The sequence below is a fragment of the Bos indicus x Bos taurus genome, chromosome 23 (genome assembly GCF_003369695.1).
Source record: "Bos indicus x Bos taurus breed Angus x Brahman F1 hybrid chromosome 23, Bos_hybrid_MaternalHap_v2.0, whole genome shotgun sequence".
Taxonomy (NCBI): domain Eukaryota; kingdom Metazoa; phylum Chordata; class Mammalia; order Artiodactyla; family Bovidae; genus Bos; species Bos indicus x Bos taurus.
In genome coordinates, this window is record NC_040098.1 from 49,540,036 (window position 1) to 49,566,497 (window position 26,462).

At 48.1% G+C, this 26,462-nt stretch overlaps 1 protein-coding gene across 3 annotated transcripts in view; it reads right to left on the reverse strand.

The window, feature by feature from the left end:
* LY86 (lymphocyte antigen 86) overlaps positions 1 to 26,462 on the reverse strand; it is a 44,646-nt gene that overhangs the window by 12,636 nt on the left and 5,548 nt on the right. For 2 of the 3 annotated variants that reach the window (XM_027525020.1, XM_027525019.1), the window contains 3 exons: positions 8,043 to 8,108; positions 3,773 to 3,859; positions 2,424 to 2,552 (listed from right to left, as the gene is read on the reverse strand). In XM_027525020.1, the coding sequence (XP_027380821.1) occupies positions 2,424 to 2,552; positions 3,773 to 3,859; positions 8,043 to 8,108 (282 nt within the window). The remainder of the gene's footprint in view (positions 1 to 2,423; positions 2,553 to 3,772; positions 3,860 to 8,042; positions 8,109 to 26,462) is intronic. The other variant, XM_027525021.1, reaches the window with a different exon arrangement.

Sequence of the window (26,462 nt, forward strand, 5' to 3'; positions counted from 1 at the left end):
CTTTCTTCCTTCCTTCCTTTCCTTCTCTTAGTAAAAAAAAAAAAAAAAGTCTAAGGTGATCATTGTTTCTATTTTTTTTTTGCAGTTCAAGGGTGGGTGTTTGCTGCCAATGCAGTAATAAAGCGCTGTTTTTGTTGATTCTTCATGAATTTGCAGCTGCCCTGTCACTGCAAGCAGGAAACCCACAGCTGCTTGAAGTATGCAGACAAAGAATAAAACATGAAGAGAAGAAAGGCTGAAGGCTGAGTTGCTGGTGCTTCCAAATTCCAGTTTCGTGAGAACTGCAGGCGGGGCTCTCTCCCCAGAGGTGGAAGGGGGCTGCGGGGGCTCTGCTCTCAGCCAGCAGAGGATATACAACCTGGGCCTAAGTCCGGTTCCTGCTACCTCCAAGGAAAAACGGTCTTAAACTTCTAAGCCCCCGAGGCTCTGCCGCCTCTCCAGGTCTTGTTAAAATGCAGACTTCCACTCTGAGATTGATGACTTCAGGGGCTCAGAGCCCTTGCTTGAGAAATCCCTCATCACCTGCCGGCAGTTGCTGCCATTTATCACTTACTGAGTCCTGTGTGCCAGACTCTGTCCTAAGGACTTTGTATAATTGTCCAATTTATCCTTACTAAGAATCCCATGAGGTCTCTGTGGAGATGTGGAAACTGAGGCTCAGACACACTGAGTAATTCTGCCTGAAGTCACACAGCCATAAGAGACAGCAAAGGTCTGGTTCTGTGTAAGCCTGGCTTCCAACCCTGTGTTGGGAGAGACGGAGAACAAAGGCCCGGGACCTGCAGGACCGAAGCCTGAAAAAGCGAAGCAACCAGGAGACGCAGAAGTCTTGTTGTTTAGTCGCTCAGTCGGGTCCTGCTCTTTGCGACTCCTTGGACTGTAGCCCGCCAGGCTCCTCTGTCCATGAGACTTCCCAGGTGAGAAGACTGGAGTGGGTTGCCATGCCCTTCTCCGGGGGATCTTTCCGACCCAGACATTGAACCTGCATCTCCTCGGTCTCCTGCATTGGCAGGTGGATTCTTTACTGCTGAGCCACCTGGGAAGCCCCAAATAAGTAGGTCGCACTGAGATTGCTGGATTCAAAGTCCAGAGTGCTAACCCTTACACCACAGGGCCACTATAGGAGGTCTACAGTGGCCCAGAAATCACGGATGTGCAAAAGGTAGGGGACTCCACCCAGAGAAGATGTATTTTAAAAGTGAGGCCTCAGACACAGCCACTTGCTCCCCTTCTTTCAGAGCAGAAATGAGTGGCTCAGTCCCTGGGACTGCATTTGTTACTAACGTGTGCCGTGAACAGTTGCAAAGGGAGGCCCTGGGTGGGGCTGCGGGCGTGCTGACACAGGCTGTCCGGTCCTTGGCATGGATTACCGGTGGGACGCATCAAGATGGCCTCTGCCTGGAAGGTGCTTTGTCTTATTTTCTACTACAGCTGTGTGAGGTATAAGGTGTTTTGCAGAAAGTGTTCAGGGTACTTTTTCCAAATCTAGGCAAGTTCTTCGTTTCTTAGACCCACAAAAAGCAGCACTTAGAGACAGTGAGGCAGTGGAACTCTGTCTGATGAAACGTGAATTGCTGACCTAGATAGAGCTGTTACGACTGACTTTGAACAGCTAGAGGCAGTGAGACTGAGAGGCCTTTGCATTCAATAATCTCGGGGCATGGCCAGGCTCACATGTTCAGCGTGAACCAGAACAAACAGGAAATGCCCACGTTTGTGAAAGGGAGGGCGGGGAGGTGCCCAGCCCCAGTGCCCACTAAGCTTCCCGCTTTGTCTTGCTTGCAGGTGTGAGATCAGCGAACTTTGTCGTGGAAGCCCTACAATTCCAGCTGCTGTTAGGAATGACACCTGCCTCCTGGGCGATGTCATGTCAGACCTGAAAAACAGCTCTCAGGGAATCTTCTCTGCTGTGTATTGAAATTCATCTAATTATGATGTATTCCCTGCTTTGGACAAACACTTGACATAGGTAAGATCGGACTGCCACAAAAGATGAACCAGGGAGCAATTATTTCTTTGAATAAAGGACTCATCAGCTTGCAAAAGGTGTCAGGGTCATGTTTATCTTACCTCCAAGCTTTGCAATACCTTTAAAATTAAGTCCATATCCAGTGTTTTCATGTAGCTTACTTACTGCACTGGTTATTTTTCACAAGGTGCCACTGCTAACATTAACAACAATTTTCTCTTTGCAAACACTCGATAAACGCATTTCATTTGATGTCCACACTTGCCCTGTAAGGCAGGTCCTGTGGGATGGGCCATGTGGTCATTTTTATACAACATATGATGATCCATGAGGCTAAGGTTATCCGCAGGGGAGAGGGGACCCTAGACACCGGCCTGGATATCGTGGCCTTGGCCGCAAGCTCCTGTCCACCTCTCTCTGGGCCCCAGCGGCCGTCAGCCAGCCAAACACCTACCTCCTTTCCTTCTTCCACAGAAAGAAAACTTGGGTAGATCCACTTCGCAGACAGGGTAGGAGAAGTTCAGGATGGACAGTCCTTTACTGAAGAGCGCGACATCCAGAAACAGCTGCTCGATGTCCTCCCCTGGGGGCAAAGGGGAGACCAGCTTTCCTGTTAGTGTGGGCTTCGCTGAGCATCAGAGTGTTCAGAAGTCATAAAAGCCTGAGCTGAAGGACCTTTCATCGCCAGAAGTCTGCGCTGTATGGCGAACAGCTTTCTGTTTTGGTAAAACAGCCTTTGGGCAGTGCGACTGGGACATGTCTGTGGATGAAAGCCTTTCACTGACTTCACCTGCCTGGAGCAGCTAGCTGACCTGCACCCGTGCCCTGATGCTGTGGACCCCGGGGACCTGGCTCCTACAGCTTCTCAGCTACGTGGTCCCAGGTGCCTCCCCCAAGAGTGGCGGGCTGCGGTCCAGCCTGTAATCCCCACTGCTGATGTCCATTATCACACAGGAAGCTTCTGGCCGCTCTGCACAGCCGGCTCCCGACTCTCTGCCCTTTTCTCCTTTCCTCCCTGTTTAGATTCTGCTCACTCCCTTCCTTCTAGTCCTCTTTTTCTCCCTACAGCATTCCCGGAGCTGTTGGTATGGAGCCCAGACACTGTGCAAGGTCTGGAAATGCCAAGATGCCTGAGAGTTCTCGGCGTCCGGGAATGTTCCCTCCATTTCTCTGGAAAGAGTCCACATGCTCAATTTATTAAATCCTTCTGCTCTTGTTTTGAGGAAACTGTGAGAAAGGAGAGAGTCTAGCAGCTATAGCAATGTGATGACCAACTGTGATGACATGGCCACGTAAAAATAAAAATAAACAACCTGAAAGCATCCTGGCTCATTGACTTGGTGGAGGGAGAAGATATTCCACGTCTTTGCCCGTGTCCGGGTTTAAGAGCTTAGATGAGCTATTTGTGGAATGAAATAATGCGAGGATAAACCATGCTGCTGGTACCAGACTTGTTTGTGGCTGAGACAACTAAGCAAAAAAGCCTTCTTTTGAGCAAACATTGATACTTAGGCTCAAAATATTTTCTTTTTGTTGTTGTTATTGGATATACTGATTCCAGGTGCTTATAGCACCCAAATGAGTGTCTAGGGTCTCTTTTCACAAAAGAACAGCTTTAATTGAGAGTTCTGCTCTATCTGGATATTACCCAGAGAGAGAAATGAAAATGGAAATGGAAATAGTTAATTCCAGAGAATGATGGGACGCAGCGGCTCAGCCACCACAGCAAATACAAATAACCGGGTGTCTGAGCCACGAAGAGGCTGTGTCATGTTTTATGTGCTGTCAGCAATGTTTACTTACTCAGAACCATTCCAAATCTAATGTTGATATTTGGTTTTAATTGTCTGGCACACTGGTCGACAGAAAAGCCAAAATCTTGCAATGGGTCTGCCAAGAAGAAAGCGACGGGTTAGACGTGAGGACACCACATGGTCTGCATGCTCACACTCAAGACTCACACCCATCCTGTGCCTTTTTCCCACGTGAGTCCCTGGAATGGACTTGGCAGCACATTGCCCAGCACGCTTCTCGCCGAAGTCCATGATGCTTTCAACTGCCCCTCCCCGTCTCTGCAAACTCGACGCCATGTTCACGCTGATGGCAGGTCTCAGGCTAAGAAATGAGCGCAGGGTCCTGATGGGTGGGTTTCATCTTTTTTTGCTAACTTTTCGGCCACACCACTCAGCACATGAGATCTTAGTTCCCCAACCAGGGCTCGAACTTGCGGCCCCTGCGGTGAAGCGCAGAATCTTAACCACCAGACCACCAGAAAAATCCTAGGTGGGTTCTATCTTTACTTGTTAAAACTCTGATTATTGCTTGCTTTTATTTCCTGAACTTTTGTCCTTAAAATTGATTGCCTGAAGTACTTCACAAGGCATGTCGTACTATATTTCAAACAAGGGAAAATAGGGCAGCTCTTCAAAGTTAAGACCTGCCTTTATCACTTCATCCCACCCCATCCCATTCAACACAGCAACTGTTTCCAAATATCCCACTATCTGAAAGGTATTGTGTTAAATCGAAAAGCTACAAAAACAATATTTTTTACGTATAATTTCTGCTCATTCTCAACATCCCAGTGGCTCATCTATGCCTTAGAGAGAATCAAGAAATGCTCTGCTGGCCCCAAGTTCCGTTTCCCGCATCAAAGTCCACACTCCATTCTCAGAGGTCTTGGTGGCAACGTCAGCCCCACCTGGCAAGTTTTCCAGCAAGCTCCAGGCGCTTTCTGCTGTCTCCTGGTCTCACCAGTTCAGGCCATTGTCTACAAACTAAAGTCGCTCATTCCCACTTTTTTTTTGGTGAAGGTTTCCCTGTACTGTGCTAAGTCGCTTCAGCCGTGTCTGACTCTTTGCGACCCCATGGACCGTAGCCCACCCGGCTCTTCTGCGCATAGGATTCTCCAGGCAAGAATCCCAGAGCGGGTTGCCACGCCCTGCTCCCGATTTCCCTGACAGTCCCCCAGATATTCTTCTGCTTCTCTGAGCTCTTCAAACAGTTGTGTCTCAAGTACTATTTAAGGCGCACAAGCATGTGTGACTTTGTGCCTTGACGTTTGGCTTGACTCACAATAATTAACCTAAACGCAGACCTCTCGACAGGCAGGAGCTGGAGTTCTGTTTCTTTCGTGTTGCTTTGTTTTCCATTTCCTTTTTACTTATGTTTCCCTCTGGGCCCCAGAGAAGACAGCTGATTTTAAGTGAGGGTCTGCGTTACGTGAGTCGCTGAGCCATAGGGCACTTCACGGGGTTTCCACCTAATTCTCTGCGCCTGGCGCAGAGCCTTGAGGTCAAACACGAAGTAAGCACTCCATAAATGCGCACAAGGCGTGGATGAATGGGTTATGTATTAAGCTATTTTCTCTCAGCTTCAAATTGGCGTTCAGGGCTCTGCTGTGAGAAGCTGGGGGCTCTTTGCATTAACATTTCTACTTTGCCACCTGCCAGAGATGCGCCAGAAAGAGGCGGGCTGAGCGGGAGAAGGACTTCTCCTTCACACTCCTGCCGATGTTCAAGCGTGTCCCCTGTTGAAGGCCTATTGCCTGGCAGTGGCAGCTGGTTCCAGAGTCCAGCTCTCTTTCGTACCTTCCTAGAATCAGCTGAGGCTCAGCTCTGCCGCCCCCAAAGCTTCTGTGTCGATGGTAACTCAGAGGGTGGCACCCCTTCCGAGGCTGCCTGCATCTCAGCCCTTTAAGGGCTCTGCTGTCACACTTCTACATTCTAACACCCTTCACCTCTGTCCTCTGCTCACAGCCCTTGGCGGGTAGCTTCTTCCTCATTGGTGGTTTTTTTCTTTTTTTTTCTTTTCTGGTTCCCTAAAAATTGCTTGTGAGAGTTGGACTATAAAGAAAACTGAGCACCGAAGAACTGATGCTTTTGAACTGTGCTGTTAGAGGAGACTCTTGAGAATTCCTTGGACTGCAAGGAGATCCAACCAGTCCCTCCTAAAGGAAATCAGTCCTGAATATTCATTGGAAGGACTGATGCTGAAGCTGAAACTCCAATACTTTGGCCACCTGATGTGAAGAGCTGACTCATTTGAAAAGACCCTGATTCTGGGAAAGATTGAAGGTGGGAGGAGAAGGGGACGACAGAGGATGAGATGGTTGGATGGCATCACTGACTCCATGGATGTGAGTTTGAGTAAACTCCGGGAGTTGGTGATGGACAGGGTGGCCTGGTGTGCTGCAGTCCATGGGGTCGCAAAGAGTCAGACACAACTGAGCAACTGAACTGAACTGAACAACTGCTTAACCAATACCTTGTATTAAATTTTCTGTTGAAATAACTGATGGGGTTTCTGAATTTCTGACTGGACCTGGACTGATGGAAAGAATGACAATCTTGAGAGACAGGCCTGGTCATCCTCATTTCACCGATGGGAAAATTAAGACTCAGAGAGGCGGTGTTGACTTATCCAGGTTTAAGACCTAGAAAATGGCAGAGTCAGGATTCAAACTCAGACTTAAAAACAAACAAATAAAAAGTTGCCACCCACTACTGCACAGAGGCACGTGAAGCAGAGCCCGGAAGGTGGATGTTAATGACCGATTAGCGCGATGCCTGGGATACTCTGTGTGCCGGCCTGTGGCACCTGGCACTTCTATTTCATAACTGGCCTCAATTTCAGCTTAGCTATGAGCTCACATTTGTTGGTGGGAGCATTCCAGACAGTTTAATCATCACACTGCTGGCCTGGAAGACGCATAATTGTCTGTGGTGTGTGCCGTGGAAACGATCACTAGGCTGTTCAGCCCTGCGAATCTAATCTAGGTGCACTTTTGTCTGATGAAACGCCTATGATCTGGTCACCAATTTCCTGGAGGGATAAGCCATTTTCTCTGATGCCCATTTTACTCGTTCATCAGCATGTTTGTGCCTTCCTGGCATTTATTTCAGTTTGGAATATGGGAGCAGGGCTTAAGGAGACAGTTTTTCCCGCTACATATTTGGCCCTCGGTATTAAAAAAGAGGCCGACCAACAGAGGCTTAGAAAAGTGCATCCTCAAGATTGTGAACAAATTTAAGTTGCGATTTGAGGAAAGATAAAAGGGGATAAGCATGTGTCGATTAGCTAATTATCAGGCACAGACTCACACTGTGTGGATCAATATTTTAAAGGCATAGCTGGAGAGAATAAAGTGAGGCCAGAAGAAGAAAATCAAACATCTCCCTGGTTCTGGAAAAATACTATTGTGAAGAAAATCATCTTAGTAAGGAGCAAAGTCACAGAGGAAACAGCGGGCCGCTTCTCTCTGAGGATGTGACTGTAACACAGAAAGACAGACGGCTTAAGAAGCGCTTAGGGCTTTGGTGATCTTTCCTAGCAGTTATTTCAATTTTATACTTGAGAGTGAATTTAATTTTTTTTTGAGAATGAATTTTGTACTTTAGAGTGAACATGTAGTTCACAGTTGTCTCGGGGAAAATAACATCTGTTCCTCTGTCCCCCAAGCACACCCTCACGCACTTACGGCCTTTCCTCTATCGACTGGTATTTTCACTCGGGCACTTAGCACGCTCTGTAAAAAATATTTTTTATTTTCTTGTAAACCTCTGCCTTTCCTCTACTAGATGCTTCAGGGCAAGCGGCCCAGCCTCAGAGCCCAGCGTCACGTGCTAAGATCATCCTACGTGGGACTGTCCTGGTGGCCCAGCTGCTAAAGCTTCCTGCTTCCATTGCTGGGCAAGTGGGTTCGAGCCCTGGTCTGGGAAATAAGATTCCACACCACTTAGCACGGCCGAAAAACAAAATAAATTAAATAAGAAAACAAAGACATTCATAAGAAAAAGATTATACTAGATTCCAAGTAGTAGTTTGTTGAATGAATAATAGGGATTATATACAGTAAACTTATGGAGAACTTGAAAGCCAGATTTCTCAACTTTGTCACCATGGACATTTTGGGTCAGAAATCCTTTTTGAGGAAAATCCTTTTTTTTTTTTTTCTGTGTGCTGTAGGATCTTACCTACACCTCTAACCTACTAGACCCAGTAGCATCCCAGCCCCAAGTTCAACAAAAAAGGTTACGGATTTTACTAAATACCCTCTTGGGAATGAACTCACCTGGTGAGGAACCACTGCTTTGAAGAACTGCTTTCTCAGTTGCCAGACAAACATCTACAGAATCAGCTACCAAAATAAAGAAAGTGGGCTGCATTTTTAAAGCAGATCTCCTTAATATGGAGTGAGAGTTGACTGGAGACCAGGGTGGGGGGTTTTTCCTTGGACACTTGCCCTGGGTAATTTGACCACATAGAAACGAGATTATCTGAATTTGGATCTTCTGAAAGAATAAAACTGGGGAGTTAATGAGAGTGGTGTTCCTGGGCTTCAAGCGCGGAGATAAATATTTCTTCCTGACACTTTGCTGTACGGCAGCGAATGAGCTGAGAAAAGACGAGAAGCTTCAGGGTGAGATATATGATCTCTTCATCGAGTTTTTTTTTCCTTAGCCTCTAAGCTCTACCTCTATTCTGTCTGCTCAGTCCTCCTGTATGGTGTCCGCCTGAGAGAGGGCAGCAGTTACAGTGGGTGAGCGTAATGCCCCCCAAGCTGCCCCGCTGCCCCCACGCCCGGGGCACAGGTGTGTCTGGAAGGCAGCCTCCTCCAAACAGCGGACACTAAATCCCCAGGGAGAAGGGTGAGGGAGCAGCTGGGGAAGCAGCCAGGAGCATCTGCCTTCTCACTAAGGGCAGTGCTGGTCACACGCGTCCCTGAACCAGTTCGCACTCCTTCATTGGAGTAGAAGAGACTTAGAAAGACAGATGCGGCTTAGTGTGTGTAGGGTCTTCACACATCTCAGCTCCAGAGCCATTCTGGGGCCTTAAGATCTGTTGATGGCCTGTGCTCTCCCGGGAGGGGCTGGACTCAAGCGGTCATCCGGGAGAGGATGAGCTGGCCTGGGGCATTTCTGGCCAGCATTGGGCTCTCAGCTGGGATCAGGGCAAGAAAACAAAGCCCAGCGGCACGGCCTGGGGAAGTGCGATTCCTCTCCGAGGTCGGTGGGGCCCGATGGGGCCAGGTGGGCGCACCGGGCTGGGCTGCTGCTGATATGTCTCAGGCACACGCGTATCCCCAAGGCCTCGAGTCCACGGCAGTCACTCTGCTCCCTGCAGCCTCTGTGCTGCCGGTTGGATGGTTTGAGGGACACAGGAGGGGACAAGTCTCATGCAGCTGGTCCCGTTTTCCAAATTGCACAGCTCTGCCTGTTGTCGTTGTTCAGTCGCTAAGTCATGTCTGACTCTTTGTGACCCAGTCGCCTGCAGCACACCAGGCTTCCCTGTCTTTCACCATCTCCCAGAGTTTGCTCAAACTCATGTCCATTGAGTTGGTGATGCCACCCAACCATCCAAACCTCTGTCGCCCTCTTCTCCTTTTGCCTTCAATGTTCCCCAGCATCAGGGTCTTTTCCAAAGAGTCGGCTCTTTGCATCAGGTGGCCAAAATATTGGAGCTTCAGCTTTAGCATCAGTCCTTCCAATGAATATCCAGGGTTGACTTCCTTTAGGATGGACTGGTTTGATCACAGTGGACATGGGGCTGGTTGATCACAGTGGACGTGTCCACAAACCACATATCTCAGCTGGTTGGATAAATACACGGAAAAGAGGCAAGGTCAAGCAGTTGAACGAGAGCAGGAGGGAAGCTGGACTTTCATGTCGGCGCTGGTGGGTGCCAGCAGTCACTTGGGAAGCCTGAGTTTTGAAGCCAGTGACTAATTTCCCCTGCACTTGGAATACTCTTCGGAAAGGTGTTAGTGCATATTAACTTTATTATCATCATAACAGAGGTATTTGCTTTGGCGCTTAGGATGGAGTTTCTGAGTGTGGATGAAAATCTTGTCTCAGGCCAAATATTAGCAGATGGACCTCTGCTGTCTTTCAGAATTCTTCTGCAAATAAAACAAAATAAACAGATCTTGCGTTTGACTTCTTCCTTTAGGTGGGGTGGTTACTAGTTTTGCAAGCTTGTGTTCTGTTCGCCATACAGGCCTAGTTGTGCGTGGATCTGAAAGTTTGCCTTCTTATATGGCTGTGTTTTGATGGGGTATTTTAATTTTCTTGTGTGATTGCTATGATAACATTCAAGGGTCATTGTGGATCCTTGAAAAAAAAAAAAAGATGATGGGAAGGCTTCCGTGAGATGCCATGGCTGGAAATCCGTTACCATGGCAACACAAAATTAATTTCCTCTTTTCTGTCCTTGACGTGCTGTGGTGTGTTCCTTTCCCCCCTGCCCCATCCTCTTTTCCTGCCTTTGAAGAGAAAGAAATGACTTACGAGGTGGTAAATGCATTCTAGCTAGTTGTTCTGTTATTTCCTGGTCTCTCCTTTTTCCCCACCTGTCAAATCTTATTACTGCAGAATAGCACGCAAAGCTCCCGATGGGCCATTGCATTTCAAATAATAGCAGTTCTGCCCCCATTCCAGTCTCCTCGGTCAGCATTTCATTGAGAATTGACTCACACAGCCAAAGACGGGTATGTGATCTGGATTTCTGTTTCTTCAGCGTGGTTGTGTAGAGAAGTGAAAGTGTGAAGGTGTTAGCCACTCAGTTGTGTCCGACTCTTTATGACCCCGTGGTCTGTATAGCCTGCCAGGCTCCTCTGTCCATATAAGCATCTAGGCAAGAATACTAGAGTGGGGAGCCATTCCCTTCTCCAGGAGATCTTCTTGATCCAGGGATTGAACCCGGGTCTTCCACGTTGCAGGAAGATTCTTTACCACCTGAGCCATCAGGGAAGCCTGGATACATAGACTGGGTGTTCAAAAATGCTTAAACATGGTTCCTAATCTCAGACACAACCAAACGCAATGAGCACCAGCCCAGTGGAACGGCTACTGTTCGTAACACTGCGGGCAAGAACGCCTACATCCCACAGCCCGCCTGGAAGCTGGGCGAACGCATTTTTGAGTGTGAAGGTAGGTTTTGGCTGCCAAGTTCAAAAGTCTGTATCCCTTATCTTGTTTACTTCTAACTGCAAAAGAAACGGGATTCATTGGAACTCATTACTGACAGATAAAGGGTGTGAATCTGCACCCTCTTTTGGCCTCTGAATTCCATTCCCCAGGGATAACCGGAGCCTGACTTCCACGAGCTTAGGAGGACGTGGTTTTTTATATTATAAACATTTGAGGCCAAAAAGAGATTAAAAAGCAATGGAGATGAGCTTTCATCGAAAACACCTTGCCAAATATCTCAAGGGAAATAACGACCCATTCGAAGCTCTTACGACTGATCTTTTGCACTTTAAACACTAAATGCAGTTTTATTGTGTGTTATCGTGGGGTATCACATGCCCTGCGCTCAGCACTCAGCCGTGTCCAACTCTGCAGCCCAGTGGACTGGGGCCCACCAGGCTCCTCTGTCCATGGGATTTCCCAGATAAGAATACTGGAGTGGGTTGCCATTTCCTCCTCCAGGGGATCTTCCCAATTCAGGGACCGAACCCGCATCTCTTGTGTCTCCTGCATTGGCAGGCAGATTCTTTACCATTGGTGCCATCTGGGAAGACCTGGGGGTATCATGGTGCCACATAAAATCTGACCATAAGAGTACAAACAAACTTGAACTTGTCTTCCCACTGACAGTGCACATTAGTGGCTGAAGAATGGGAAATGCAACTCAACTCCTCATTCATTTTGCTGAGGACCTGATACACAGCCTTGGGGATACACGGACGAACCAGAAAACGCTTCTGCTTTCATCTGGAGTATAATGCTTCCATCATCTAGTTATGACATTACATGGCCAAAACATAAACTCAATAAAAGATACACATGTACTTTAAATCTCTTATTTTATGGTCAACATAGAGTCAAACGGTCTTCTGTGTGCAAGCTGTGTCTGCACACTCACCCCACGTTACCTGGGCTGATCTCTTTGCAGGTTAAAGTCAATCTTAGTGGTGGGGTTGCTATTCATAGCTTCAACTTCCACCGCTACAGTCAAGACACAGACATGAAGAACCTTCCTCGTTCTGCACCTTGACAATCACTTGTGGCTCCAGCTCCCCTTTCCCACCCCAGCAACCACAAATCACTGCTTCAGCAACACAATTCTGTCATCTTGAGAAAGTTACACATGTGGAACCATAAAGTATGGAAGTGTTCTTTTTAACTCGTCATATATATATTAAAATATAAAAACATGTACACATTTATTTTTAATCGAGTATAGTAGACTTACAATACTGTATCATATTAGTTTTCCGCATACAGTGTAGTGATTCAATATTTGTAGATATTATAAAATAATCAGCATATGCAACCTTTTAAGATTGGATTTTTTCTTTCTCCAAGTGGCCCTGGAGACCCATTCAAGTGGCTGTGTATCTCAGGAGCTTTTTTTCTGCAGTGTGGATATTTCACAGCCTAGCTGCGCACCTGTCCTTCATGTAGAAGGACATCTGTCCAGTTTGGGGGCATTACGAATAAAGCTGTCATGATCTTCCACACTCAGGTTTTTGTGTGAACACGGTCTGCATTTCTCCGAGATACATACCCAGGACTGAGGTTCCTGGGTTCTATGGTAAGCGTATGTCTGGTTTTACAAGAAACAGCCTGTTTTCCAGAGTGGCTGTGCATTTTCCATTCCCTCCAGCATGGTAGGCAGGTTCTCCCAGGAGAAGCTTGTTCCCTGGGAGAAATCAGGAGAGGCCTGTGGTCAGTATGGGGTTGACAACTTCTATGCCCACTCAACCTTCCGGGTTCAGGCAAAACTCCCTCCCTGACATGAGATGACTGTTCCCAGGAAGATCGAATCCTGGAAGCCATGAGTTGGGCGTGCAGCAGTGGCTCATTGCTGTTAACGGGTGTCGGAGAGGGTGGCTTGGATAGCCAGCTATGTGGGGGTTTCCTTGCTCAGCCTCCCGTCTCCTTCCCATCGCTGTCTTCAAGACCCCTAAGGCAGTTTTGGCCATACTCTGTCACACGGAGGCGGGCAGAATTCTTAAGACTCATTTCTCCCGTGCTTCTAGTATGAGATCAGTTTATTAAACAGTTCTTCTCCCTCGAGTACTGCCCTCCCCACGCCTGGTAAGAAACTGTCCACTGCTGTCTCCAATCCCCCATCAGAGCCACACGACGAAACACCAATTTACACTTTCCCTGAGAAGCAAGACTACTGACGGAGCTGGTGGTCTATCTTAGTCTGTCGGGCTGTCATAACAAAATACCACAGACTGAGTGGCTGAAATGACAAACAAATGCTTATTTCTCAAAGTTCTGGGGGCTGGGAGTCCAAGGTCAGGATGCTAGCTGATTTGGTGCCTAGTGGGGGCCCTCTTCCAGGTTTGCAGACTTCTCTGTGCGTCCTCACCCAGCAGAGGCAGAGAGAGCATCCACTCTGGTCTCTTCCTCTCAGAAGGACACTAATCCCATCATGGGTCCCCACGCTCCTGACCTCATCTAACCCGAATTACCTCCAAATACCATCACCTTATGGGCTTCCTCAGTAGCACAGTGGTAAAGAATCTACCTGCCAATGCAGAAGACATGGGTGGGGAAGAGGAGGAAGAAATGGCAACCCACTCCAGTATTCTTGCCTGGGAAAATCCCATGGACAGACGAGCCTGGCAGGCTACAGTCCATGGGGTTGCAGAGTCAGACACGACTGAGAACATAAACACACACACACTCCATCACATCGGGGTTTAGAGCCCCAGCATACGAATTCTGAGGGGACACATTCAGTACATAACACGTGTGAAGACCTTCCTCTTCATGGTTAGCATTCGGCAAAGGGGACAGAGAGTGGCACTGTTTCTGAGTCCGGCCACCCTGATTTAGAATGAGCATGAGTGCCCCACGAAGGCCCTGGAATGAGGAGGGCGGTGTTCAAGGGGGGACCACAGACTCATTCTTTATCCGAGAATTAGAGACACAGCATTCTCCAGCATCTCCAGGACATGCAGTTGACTCTTCCTAAAGAGACCATGGACCTTCCCTGAGAAGGTGTCTGTTGCTGTTCAGTCGCTCAGTCATGTCCTACTCTCTGTGACCCCATGGACTGCAGCATGCCAGGCTTCCCTGTCCTTCACTATCTCCCTGAGTTTGCTCAGATTCATGCCCATTGAGTCAGTGATGCTATCTAACCATCTTATCCTCTGCCGTCCCCTTCTCCTGCCTTCAGTCTTTCCCAGCATCAGGGTCTTTTCTAAAGAATCAGTTCTTCACATCAGGTGGCCAAAGTATTGGAGCTTCAACTTCAGCATCAGTTCTTCCAATCATTCAGGGTTGATTTCCCTTAGGGTTGATTGATTTGACCTCCTTGCTGCCCAAGGGACTCTCAAGAACCTTTTCCTGACAAGGTGGAGAGGTTACCTAACGGGAGTTTCTACCAGGATGTCTTGTACTGATCAGGGAAACAAAATCCTCATTCCTAGAACCACAAACCACTCCCCCCCCAACCCCCCGCATCTCACATTATGTGATGAAGCCAGAAGGAGTCTGCTGGACGTTCCAACTCTGCAATAGAGCTCTCCCTGATGGGAAAGAGGGAGAAGTTTCTCGTCTGCAGGGCATGGACCACCCAGGAGTAGGATCTTGTGGCATGAATGACCCAGGTCTGCAAGCACTCACTGCCAGATGCCGGAGGAGAGAAGAACCAGCTGCCTTTGGTTTGGACCCTCTGCCAGCAAAATAAATTCTTAATTGAGAAGAGGAATCATTTCTCTGCTTCCTGGACCAACACAATCCTATTATATTTTCCTCCTGTTTAGAGGATTAAATATACTTTTGCTAAAAATATAAAAAGAGTTCTGTTAGAAGATGGCAAACTGAAATGAAAAATAAGATGGGAAAGCTGACTTCAGACTGATAAATGAGAGCCGTGCACCTGCTGAATACCCACAGCCTTCTTACTCCCACCGGGCTGCACACAAGTTCAGGGCTGCCCGTGAGCTGATCAAAGTAAAGTCTCAGGCAGGCCTGACTCAACACCTCACCCGTCTCCTTCGCGCCACGGCTGGAACCATTTGGATACCGTTCAGCCTTTTCTTGCCATCTGCTCTTGTGTTTTCGGAACATAGCGTTTAAAAACCGTTTCTGTATGGAAACATTACCAGACAAAACTGGTGAAACGAGAGAAATGCGCTACCTTTGCCCAGGCTTAAGCCTCAGAAAAACGGAAAGAAAAGTCCTGGGCTAGGAAGTTTTTTCTGAGATAAGGAGACGTAAATAATAGATGCTCACAACAGTTTGTAACTGTGAAAAACTGGAAGCAACCTAAATATCTATTGGAAGGAGAATGTATATAATTGTAGTCTATGCACAAATGATATGTTCTACAGCTGTGAAAGTGAATTCACCAAAGCTACACATACTAGCTATCTCTTGGAATAATGCAATACATCGATTTCAAAATAAACTGTAACTCAACTGTCATTAATTCCATACATTTTAGGTTACACGTTTCTATGTTGTCACACTGCATGCCTACAATACTATTTTGTATCCTCTCTGCAGACCCTTAAATGCTGTATTTTCTGTGCTGGTGACGGCCTTCAGCACCACGCTGAACGGAAGCGGTGACGGTAGGCACTCCCATTTGCCTGATTCTTGGTTTTAAAGAGAATGCTTCCCACGTTTCACCATTCAATGGGACGCTCGCTGTAGAACAGCATTTTAGGTGCATTTCTTTAAAGAGCAGGGAGCTGATTTTCAAAATCCAAGCTGGCAGAGCCTCAAAAAATTAAAAATAGAACTACCATATGATTTAGCAATTCTGCTTCTGGGAGTACATCCAAAGGAAACACAAACGCGAACTTGGAAAAGAGATCTGTACCACCATGTTCACAGCAGCATCACCGACTAGAGTCCAGACATGGAAGCATCATAAATGTCCACCGGTGGACAAAGGGATAAAAAGGTGTGATTATATATATACATATAAAGTCAGCCATTAAAAACTGTGAGATAATGTTTGTTGTTTTAAGCGGCTAAATTTTAGGGTAATTCATTATGCGACAATAAGAAACAAATGCATTCTTATTTCAAATTAGATATTTTTATCATCCTCACATTCATTGCTTATTTAAATTTGTCAGTTCTTTCGTCCCAGTCCATCTTGCAATTCAGAACTTATTTCTGGGATCATTTTACTTCTTTCTGAAGTGTTCCTTAGAAAGTTCCATTACTGAGAGTTTTTTAGTGGCAAACTCTAGATTTTGTTTGTCCAAAAGAGTCTTTAATTCCCTCTAGTTTTGGCATGATAGTTACCTAAAGACAGAAGTCAAGGTTGATTGCTGTTTTTTCTTCTGAGTATACTGATGTTGCTATATTAAAATCTGCTATCACTCTAAATAAAATTTCTTGCTATGTAATTTTTCTTTCTCCTTACACCAATTACTTTTTTTTTCCTTTGTTAACTTGCGATTTTATTCCAGTGGGTCTAGTTTTGGTATTCTATTTATGAATCCCACATGGAATTTGTGTGCAGTGAATTTGGTGGTTTAGGTCTTTCATTAATTCTAGAAAATTCCAGTATTTTTCTTCAGAAATTGCATTTTCCCTGTTTTTTCTATTTTGTGTTGTAGCTGAAGCTTGTATCTCTTTATCTCTCTGTGATGCATTTTGAATAATATCACCGCCCTTTTGTCCAGTTCATTAGTTCTCTCTAAGTTAGTGACACGCGGCATCTTTGCTGTGACAGGCAGGATTCTCTCTTTTTTAAGTGGCATTCAGGACCTAGTTCCCTGAGCAGAGACCGAGCCTGCACGGGCATCACAGCATCTTAGCCACTGGTCACCAGGGGGGTCCCTCTCTCTAGGCCATTTTTAAATCTGTGTTCTAACCTAGCCCTGAGGCTTTGTATTTCAACAATTAAATATTTTAAGGGCTTCTGTTTGATTCTTTGTCAAATCTTTCAGGTTTTTTTTTTTTTTTGACGTTCTGTTTTTCCTTTCTCGTGTTTTAGATTCTCTCTTTCACTTCTTTAAACAAATCAGGTGTTCTCTCTTCTACAGTCTGTATTTCACATTTTCCAAATCTAATGTATTCGGGGCAGAATTCTGCGTTTTGTTTTTCTGCTGCCTTTGCCTTATGGTGGTTTATTTCCTTGTGGTCTTAAATTTTGGACTGTAAGCTGAATCTTCAGAAATCGTGTGAAAGTTAAATTGAGAGTAGGTGTTCCTCTGGAGAAAATTGACATTTTCTTCTGCCAACACGTCTCAGGTATTCCCCGGTGAGGCCCACTTTAATGTGATTTCTAGATTTGGGATCACCTGGATCATGAAGGGACTCCACACTTGAGCCTCAAAACTGTGTTGATATCAGGTATGGAGCTCCTGGTTCTCAGAGAAGCGTTATTTCCTCCAGAGGCCGCACAGAGTCCGGTAAGTTCCTTTGTTTCTCATCCACTGTTTATTGGGGCTGTCACTCTCGGCAGGTCCTGGCTTCACGACGGGATCAAGTCCCATTTTGCGCCGCACAGGCCGCAGTGACCAGACGTGCACACAGCTGCTGAAGCTGTGTTCTGGCTCGTGGAGACCAACTCAGGGCCTGAGCCAGACACAACCTCAGTGCCCTCTGCACCCTGCGTTTGTGCTTTCTTTCCATTCTGGCTCCCAGAGATCTCCCGTTCTTTCAGGCAAGCTCAGCTATGTGTATAGAAAGATCTGTGTCACATTTTAGCCACAGATTTTATAGCAAGACAGTTTTCCATCCTGTGGAGGCCGCAGCGTGCCCGTTCCAGGGTGCGCTGGTCATTTTTTATGGGCTGTCTTGGTCTCTCTCACCAGTGTCCTGTTTATGGATGCTTTTGTGTATGGGAGGGATTTCAATGCACAAGGACACTGTAGCAGGGCATTTATTCTCTCCAAAGTCTTCCTGAAAGTTCCATGGCTCTGCCTGAGGGCTTTCTCTGGGTGTGGGAGTGAGTTTGTTCTGTACACAGTCAGGCCAGACGTGCTGGGGAAACAACGTACCCAGGAACCACCATGACACACGGAAGTGGCCAGACTAACACTCCAGTTCCCTCTCCCTTCAGATCTGACCACCCCAGGCACGTCTCTCGGGTCTCCCAGGAGCCCCAGAAGGACTGGGCTTCAGCTGCCCACAGTGGTCACCTGATCGGCTTCCTTTTCTTCCCTGACTCACTTCTTCACTCTCTTTTGGTTCTTCCAAGAATCATTTCTCAAATAAATTTGCACTTGATTCCTTGTGTCACTGGTCATTTCTCAGGAAACCCTATAACTTAAACCTACTCCACTAATTTGTAATGACTGTTGATGACGTATATGGTGCTAAATGCTGTGGACTCAAAGATGACAGCAAAGAAATAGTTTTATCTTCAGAGTCCTTCATATTCAGGCCTCCTGCTTTCTTGCCCTTTTGTAAAGGAAATACACATTTTAGTGATGACTGTAGGTGGCAAGAAACAGTTCAACAGATTTGGGCCAAAATCTACCTAGCAATGTCAGGTGTTGGGGTGCTGACGGAAATAGCATGACCTGGACATGCTTGAACACTCGGTTCCTGGGCTAGCAAGGACACTCTGAATTGAGTAGGTGGATTCCTTACTTTGGCGGCTTTGCATTAGTGGTAAAGGATCTGCCTGCCAATGCAGGAGACGCAAGAAACATGGGTTTAATCCCTGGGTTGGGAAGATCCCCTAGAGGAGGAAATGACAACCCACTTCCATATTCTTGCCTGGGAAATCCCACAGACAGATGAGCCTGGCGGGCTACAGTCCATAGGGTCGCGAAAGAGTTGGACATGCCTGAGCACACACACACACACACACACACACACACACACACCTAAGTTACGTATTTGTAATTCTTGGGGATTCACGTGGTGATATCACTTTGATACAGAGGATAGAGATGGTAAAACTGAACAGTAAGATGCTTTTTTTTTGAGATGTTCTGCATCCAGGAAGGGAAAGCCTTCAGGACGAGGCATCTAAAAAAAAAGGTGTGACCAGACTAACATCTCCTCTCTCTACAGCAGAGGCTGTAAATTGCTAGAGCCTGATTTACCCCTAGCTCTCAGAGCTGTGTCGCTGCCCTTCACGAGGTTAAGGAACACCTAGGCCAGCTGCCATGTTCATAAATCAGGAGGCGGTGCTTCTCGATTAGGAGCTTTTCTTTTGAAAAAGGAGAAGGTTGGGTGTCTTAGGTCTCCAAATCCCTCCTGGAGATCAAATGGAGCGGAACAGTAGTTTCCTCCTTGAGATGAGATGACCTCTAGTCCTTGCAACTTTTACTGTGTGTTACAACTGACCCCCTTCCTTCACAACTTGCCTTTTCCATGAAAGTGTTTGAGCATCTGACTCGGGCTCTGGAGCGGGTGAGACGTAAGGCAATGACGAGTCAGGCAGGAAGGGAACAGTGGTCTCTGCTCTCTGGCTTCTCCATCACTGTCTTCCTGAAGGTCCGCTCCCCCAGGAAGGCGGCGTCCCTAAGACCCTGGGAATCAGCAGCGTTTGCACAGGCGCCTCCTGCTCCTTGTTTTGGCGACTGACTCTAAAACCTCAGACACGATTGGACACGATACTTGCTGTTCAGCCGCTGCTTCAAATAAACCAAGAGCCACTGGCAATGCTCTGTCCTCCTCCGGGATTTTTTTTTTTTGAAATGTGCATATTCACTGACACAAGAATTGCTCTTTCGTTTAGTTAAAACCAAAGCTAAGTGTGAAGCAGAAAAGCTGTGCTCCCTGGGAGAGGATCTCCCTGCCCATTCTCCATCCGGCTTGGATTCCAGCAGCTCCGTGCCGGCCAGACTGGAGTATCAATGCCAGAGAACCAGGCCTCCAGTGCTGTGCTTCCAGAATAGGCACCATCCAGGCTCTAGACCTGAGCCTGCCGATCCCGGGGGACGCAGGTGGGACTTGGGCATCGTCCTTGATGCCAGAAGCTGGCTGCTCTCAGCAAGCTTTTGTACACATGGAGAAGGGACCAGAAGAAGCCGGCTGCTGGCATCAAGCTGTGGGCTTCGGGGTCCGAGTCACCTGTCCCATTTCCATCATTGTCCTCTGTGACGGTTGTCTGCTTCCTAAGTACTGCTAGAACCCTCGACGGGGCTCATACCACAGGAGAAGGCAGCTTTCCTCCTAAACAAGCATCGCCTTCACTGTTCTCTGGAACCATGTCACTTCTATGTACAGTTGGCAGTGATAGAACTTTTATGGAACTAAATGGTCCTCTCAGTATTGTAAATGAGCCCCCTCAAGTCTTGCAGACACAGAGGGTCTTGTTTTGCCCGGGCCTGGCAGGAAGGGATGTGGGCACATGGCTTTCAGAGAAGGCCTGCCTAGAAAGAGGATCGGGGGTGTGAGTAGGAAGGAGAGGGTCTGGTTGCAGTGTAGGTGCCATCCTTGATCTGAGATCGGGTGCGTTTCACACCCTGGTGTTCACGGAGGAGACAGGAGGCAGGGCTGCCCAGGAGGGTTCGGGGGCGGAGCGGCGGCCACGCCACGGAGGAGACAGGAGGCAGGGCTGCCCAGGAGGGTTCGGGGGCGGAGCGGCGGCCACGCTGCTCCGTGGCTTGTGGTCAGAACACGCTACTTCCCTGGCTCCGAGTTTCCTCTTCTGGACGAGGAGACGCTTGGAATGAAGCCCTGGGGTTCTGTCTGGCCAGAACATTTCCAAGTTCTGTAAGAGGTCCCCTGTCTGCCCCGTGCCTGCTGGGTGCAGGCGTGGGGGTGGAAGGATGCTGACCCCTCCCCATATGCCTGCAGAGCACCAGGTTGTGGAGAAATAGGTCGTCATGGACAGACCCTGGCTGCCAGGCTCCTTTCAAGGCCAAGTAACATCCAGGACCACAGTAGACGGCCACAAGGCCCCGGTCAGGGACGGATGCCTGAGCCCCACAGAGCGTGAGGCCGAACCCGGCAGCTGCTCTAGGAACCCCGCCCAGGCTGGAGCGTGCCTCCTTCCACTCCGCCTGCAGCTTCACAGCCTCTGCAGACCGCAGTCGGAGAGACCAAGTCCTCTGTGCTGGCCTTGGAGCTGAAAAAGACTGCGAGCCGATGCCGGGGGTGGGCAGCTGCAATGCCTTCTCTGACCGGGAGGGGGCAGGTGGGAGGGGGCCGCCAGGGACTTGCTCCCTTCTGCGGACTCGGGTGCCACCAGGCAGATTCTGGGACCAGGAAGAAAGGCAGTGCCCACCGTGCGGGGCTCCTGAAGACGTCACCTCCGGGGATTCTGCCTTTCAGAGTCACTTCTCAGGCCTGTCTGGGTGAGGCAGCCTGAGCACAGACGAGAAGGAAGTTGCGTCACATCACAAACACTGGATGGGCATGAAGCCTTGTTCTTAGTTCTTTGGGGATCCAGAACGTTTCCACCAGTTTGGATAGGCTAGAGAGAACCACGGGATTTGTTTCTATCTTTGTAAGTAGGTAGGAGTGAAGACAAAGCATCGTGAATAAGCCAGGAAAAAAATATATGTGTGTCTGTGTGTGTGTGTGTATAAAATGTGTATAAATATATATATGAACACAAGGGCTTGGAAAAAATTAAAACAGAAGGATTGATCAGCTCAAGTGGTCTTATGTAAAAATTGGACTGAAAGCTGGACGAGAGTCAAACCAGCATCAGCAAACACAAAGTAAAAAGATAACCCAGTGCTAGTTCTAAGAGAATAAGTTTGCTAAATATGTTAAGGTGAGCCTCAGCTGTGCAGAAGATAAAATCCGTTGTGGCTGCTAAATGATCCCCTCACTGTATTTCTGACATTAGGGTGGTGGGTGTATGTTTCCAGCAATGCTGACAGGCCAGGTTGATGCATAATGATGGTACGGTGGCTTCACAATGACCCAGAGAAACACGCATCAGTGGCCAGAGAAGCAGCAGGATATAGGGAGCCCTGAGACAGGAAGGGGCTGAAAGGTCTTCAGGATGTAATAGGTCAAGTTCAAGTGCAGAGATGTCAACTTGCTGGCTGACCAGGCCCAGGATCAATTGATTGGTAACTTAAAACCTTTGTTCTGGCTAGTCTGAATGACAGGCTTTATGTTTGGTCTGGAACATACCTTTGGAAAATACTGACCTAGTTATTGCTATAATTGGGCTTTCCTCGTGGCTCAGATGGTAAAGAATCTACCTGCAATCCGGGAGACCTGGGTTCGATCTCTGGGTCGGGAAGATCCCCTGGAGAAAGGATTGGCTACCCACTCCAGTAGTCAAGCCTGGAGAATTCCATGGATGGGGAGCCTGGCGGGCTTACAGTCCGTGGGGTCGCAAAGAGTTGGACATAACTGAGTGACTAACACTTTCACACTTCCATTGCTATAACTCCAAAAAAAGTAAGAATACAAGGAAGAATAAATATCGGTGTAGAGATGATTAAGTAAAATCCACAGTAGAGATGCTTGGATGGCATCACGGACTCAATAGACATGAGTTTGAGGAAGCTCCGGGAGATGGTGAAGGACAGGGAAGTTGGGAGTGCTGCAGTCCATGGGGTTGCAAAGAGTTGGACATGACCGAGTGACTGAACAACCAATATCTTGACACTAGTTTAATAAAAGGGTCCTAGTAAGTGAACAGTCACTGTGATAACCTGTGCTTACTTTGTATGATTTTAAAGATTTTAAAGCATTTAAGCAAATTGGTTGTATTTGTTCACCTGCTTAAGACAATTCTACTAGTAAGTTTGCGACCCATGGATGTATGCCTGTGATAAAACCAATTTTTTTAATTTACAAAGCTTTGGTTACGCAAATAGAGTTTAATTGTTTAAAGGGATATTTTAATAGAACACGGTGGCGGTTTAGTTGCTACAACTGTGTGGAACTCGTGACCTCAAGCACTGTGGCCAGGCTCCTCTGTCCATGGAATTCTCCAGGCAAGAATACTGCAGTGGGTTGCCATTTCCTTCTCTAGGGGATCTTCCTGACCCAGGGATCAAACCCTCATCTCTTTCACTGCAGGCGGATTCTTTATTGACTGAACCACCAGGAAAACCTCTTAATAGAATTGAACACTAAAACACAGAGAAGACCCCTGAATAGAAAGGCCGCAGCTATGGGAAAGGATGCTAAGGGTGAACAGCTGAAGGGAGCCCTGATCGTGCTCCTCTGGATTTCTCCTGGGGCTCACGCAGCACCCACCCAGCCAGAGGAGAGATGCCAGGCCGCACTCAGGGGAGCCTGCTGCCCTCACTGTGCTTGCAGCAGCCAGGGTGAACCCGAACTGACTTCACTGTGGCCCCCGGCAGCAGGGTGAACCCCCCACTGACCTCACTGTGCTCCCGGGAGCAGGGTTAACCCCCCACTGGAGGCTTGGATTTCTCTTGAGAAACCTATATGCAGGTCAGGAAGCAATAGTTAGAACTGGACATGGAACAACAGACTAGTTCCAAATAGGAAAAGGAGTACGTCAAGGCTGTATGTTGTCACCCTGCTTATTTAACTTCTATGCAGAGTACATCATGAGAAATGCTGGGCTGGAAGAAGCACAAGCTGGAATCAAGATTGCCGGGAGAAATACCAATAACCTCAGATATGCAGATGACACCAGTCTTATGGCAGAAAGTGAAGAGGAACTAAAAAGCCTCTTGATGAAAGTGAAAGAGGACAGTGAAAAAGTTGGCTTAAAGCTCAACATTCAGAAAACTAAGATCATGGCATCTGGTCCCATCACTTCATGGGAAATAGATGGGGAAACAGTGAAAACAGTGTCAGACTTTAGTTTTTGGGGCTCCAAAATCACTGCAGATGGTGATTGCAGCCATGAAATTAAAAGATGCTTACTCCTTGGAAGGAAAGTTATGACCAGCCTAGATAGCATATTGAAAAGCAGAGACATTACTTTGCTAACAAAGGTTTGTCTAGTAAAAGCTATGGTTTTTCCAGTGGTCATGTATGGATGTGAGAGTTGGACTGTGAAGAAGGCTGAGCGTGGAAGAATTGATGCTTTTGAACTGTGGTGTTGGAGAAGACTCTTGAGAGTCCCTTGGACAGCAAAGAGATCCAACTAGTCCATTCTAAAGGAGGTCAGTCCTGGGTGCTCATTGGAAGGACTGATGCTAAAGCTGAAACTCCAGTACTTTGGCCACCTCATGTGAAGAGCTGACTCATTGGAAAAGACTCTGATGCTGGGAGGGATTGGGGGCAGGAGAAGAAAGGGATGACAGAGGATGAGATAGCTGGATGGCATCACCAACTTGATGGACATGAGTTTGAGTGAACTCCGGGAGTTGGTGATGGACAGGGAGGCCTGGCGTGCTGCGATTCATGGGGTCGCAGAGAGTCGAACACGACTTGAGCGATTGAACTGAGCTGAACTGAGGCTTGGAAGCAGCGTCTTACGGGCCCCGGATCTTTTTCTTCCTCTTCCTGGCCATTGGCTGGTTACCGCCCCCCACCCCTTTCTGTTCCGGAGGCAGAGAGGCTCTGCGGGGGAAACTGGCGCAGACTCTCAAGAAGGCGCGGAGGCACAGCTCAGCCTTGTTGGGTCCCTCGCAAGGAGGTGGGTCCTTCACAGTGCCAGCTTGCCCTTTGCCTGCTGCACAGGAATGCCCCCCGCCCCCGGGGCTGCACCCAGATCCCAGATGGACGCGCTTGGTCCCTGGAGGACCGCAGAGGGCTCCCGAGATGCTCACTCGGCTACTCTACATCCTAGAGGGAAGTCCTGGAGCATCACACGGCTTCCCAGAGAAGGAACCAAGCCAGATGGCACACAGTTCCTGGGCGGGTGGCCCTTTTCTTTCAGTTAACCTCCTCTCCCGAACCGTTGTTTGGGGTTGAGGTTTGGAGGGGAGCACCTGTTCCCCACCTGTATACACGTCTCTTACTTTTTCTGACCCTCCTCTTTGTCTGGTTGATGTCAAGGCATGTTAACTGACAACACTAGGATCTACACTCAAGGCTGTTGTCAGAAAATACAACTGCTCTCCAACTCTTACCAAAAACCCCATCACAGCAGTAACAGCAGCAATGACCACAATGACATTCACGGATGCAGTGAGTCCTGGACCGCGTGTAACTCACTCGTTCTTATGGGCACCCAACTTCCCCTTGAGCAACTCAGACCTGCAAGGGCCACACTCAGAGAAGCTTCCACTGCAGCCCTTTGCAAAATCATCTCCAGTTGCATTTTGGTGACGAGCCCTTGGTCCACGCTGAGGGCACCAGGCATGAGTCACTGTGGCTTTGCCTGTGGAAATGCTGTCCAGGGTAACATCTACGCTACAGAGAAGTTCCTCACGGCTTATCCCAGGGTCAGGAAAAGCTGGACATCTCCTTAAAAACTGGTTTGATTTTGTAAACGGTGTAACGTTAGTTGCTCAGTCATGTCCAGCTCCTTGCAACCCCATGGATGTAGCCTTCCAGATTCCTCTGTCCATGGGATTTCCCAGGCAAGAATACTGGAGTGGGTTGTCATTCCATTCTCCTGGGGATCTTTCTGACCTAGGGATTGAACCCAGGTCTCCCATATTGCAGGCAGATTCTTGACTGTCTGAGCCACCAGGGAAGTCCCAACTTCTAGGAAGCTTGTGGTCAAATATACCCCTAGTGACTGTGAAGTATCTCACAAGTCATCAGCAGCAAAGACTTACTGAGCGCTTAGTATATGCTCATCACATTTCACCTGATTCTCACACGGCCCTGAGATGCTGATAAGATTCTTATCCCTAGTGCAGTGGGCTGGAGAATGGTTCCCAAAGATATCCATGTCTCCATCCCCAGGATCTGTGAGTCTTCCCTCAGGTAGCACAGAGGACTGTGCAGAACTGACTGTGCTAAGGATCCTGAGACTGTGAGATCGTCCTAATCTCAGGGGGCCTCCCAAGAGGGAGGCCGAGGGAGACAGGACACGGAAGAAGGAAGGGATGTGACCGTGGACGCCAGACGCTGTGCTGCTGGCTTTGGAAATGCAGGAAGGGGCTGTGAGCCAGGGATGCAGACGCTGGAAGAGGCGAGGACAGTCTCCTTCCCTGGGGAGTTCGAGGGAGGGTCCTCTTGGACCCAGCAAAACTGACTTTGGACTCCTGGCCTCCAAAACTCTCAGGATTTAAGAATTCTTTAAAGCCGCTAAGTGTCAAGTGGTACCTTGTTACCGCCACCGCAAGAAACTCACATACCCTCTTGACTATCACCGGAGAGGAAGCAGGATTGCCCAGGGGCTGGAGTGAGGTTTGCGGACTCCAGACCCCAAGCTCTTAGGCCTCACGCGGCCTCCCCTGTTGTAAGTTTCCCGACCTCCCTGCCCCCACGTGCTGGCTTCGTTATTCCCCTCCCGGCTCTGTTTCCCCCAATCTCTGGTTCATCTTCTCATCACCTGCACTCTCGTGATCCACCTCCCGTCTTTATGTGACAGAAGCAGAAATAACCTCACTGGTGGACGTTTGGGCAGGTATGCGAGGGGGGGCCCTGGGTTTTTCTAGCCCTGGAAACTGCCCTAGGATTTAACAGAAGAAAGGCCCCCCGACTGCTTTAATTCCCCCTTTTGCTTTTGTAAAGACTGTCACCCTCTTCTCTGCGGCAGCACCAGCATTTGGACGGAGCAGGACTTCTGCTTTTTCAGACACTTCTGC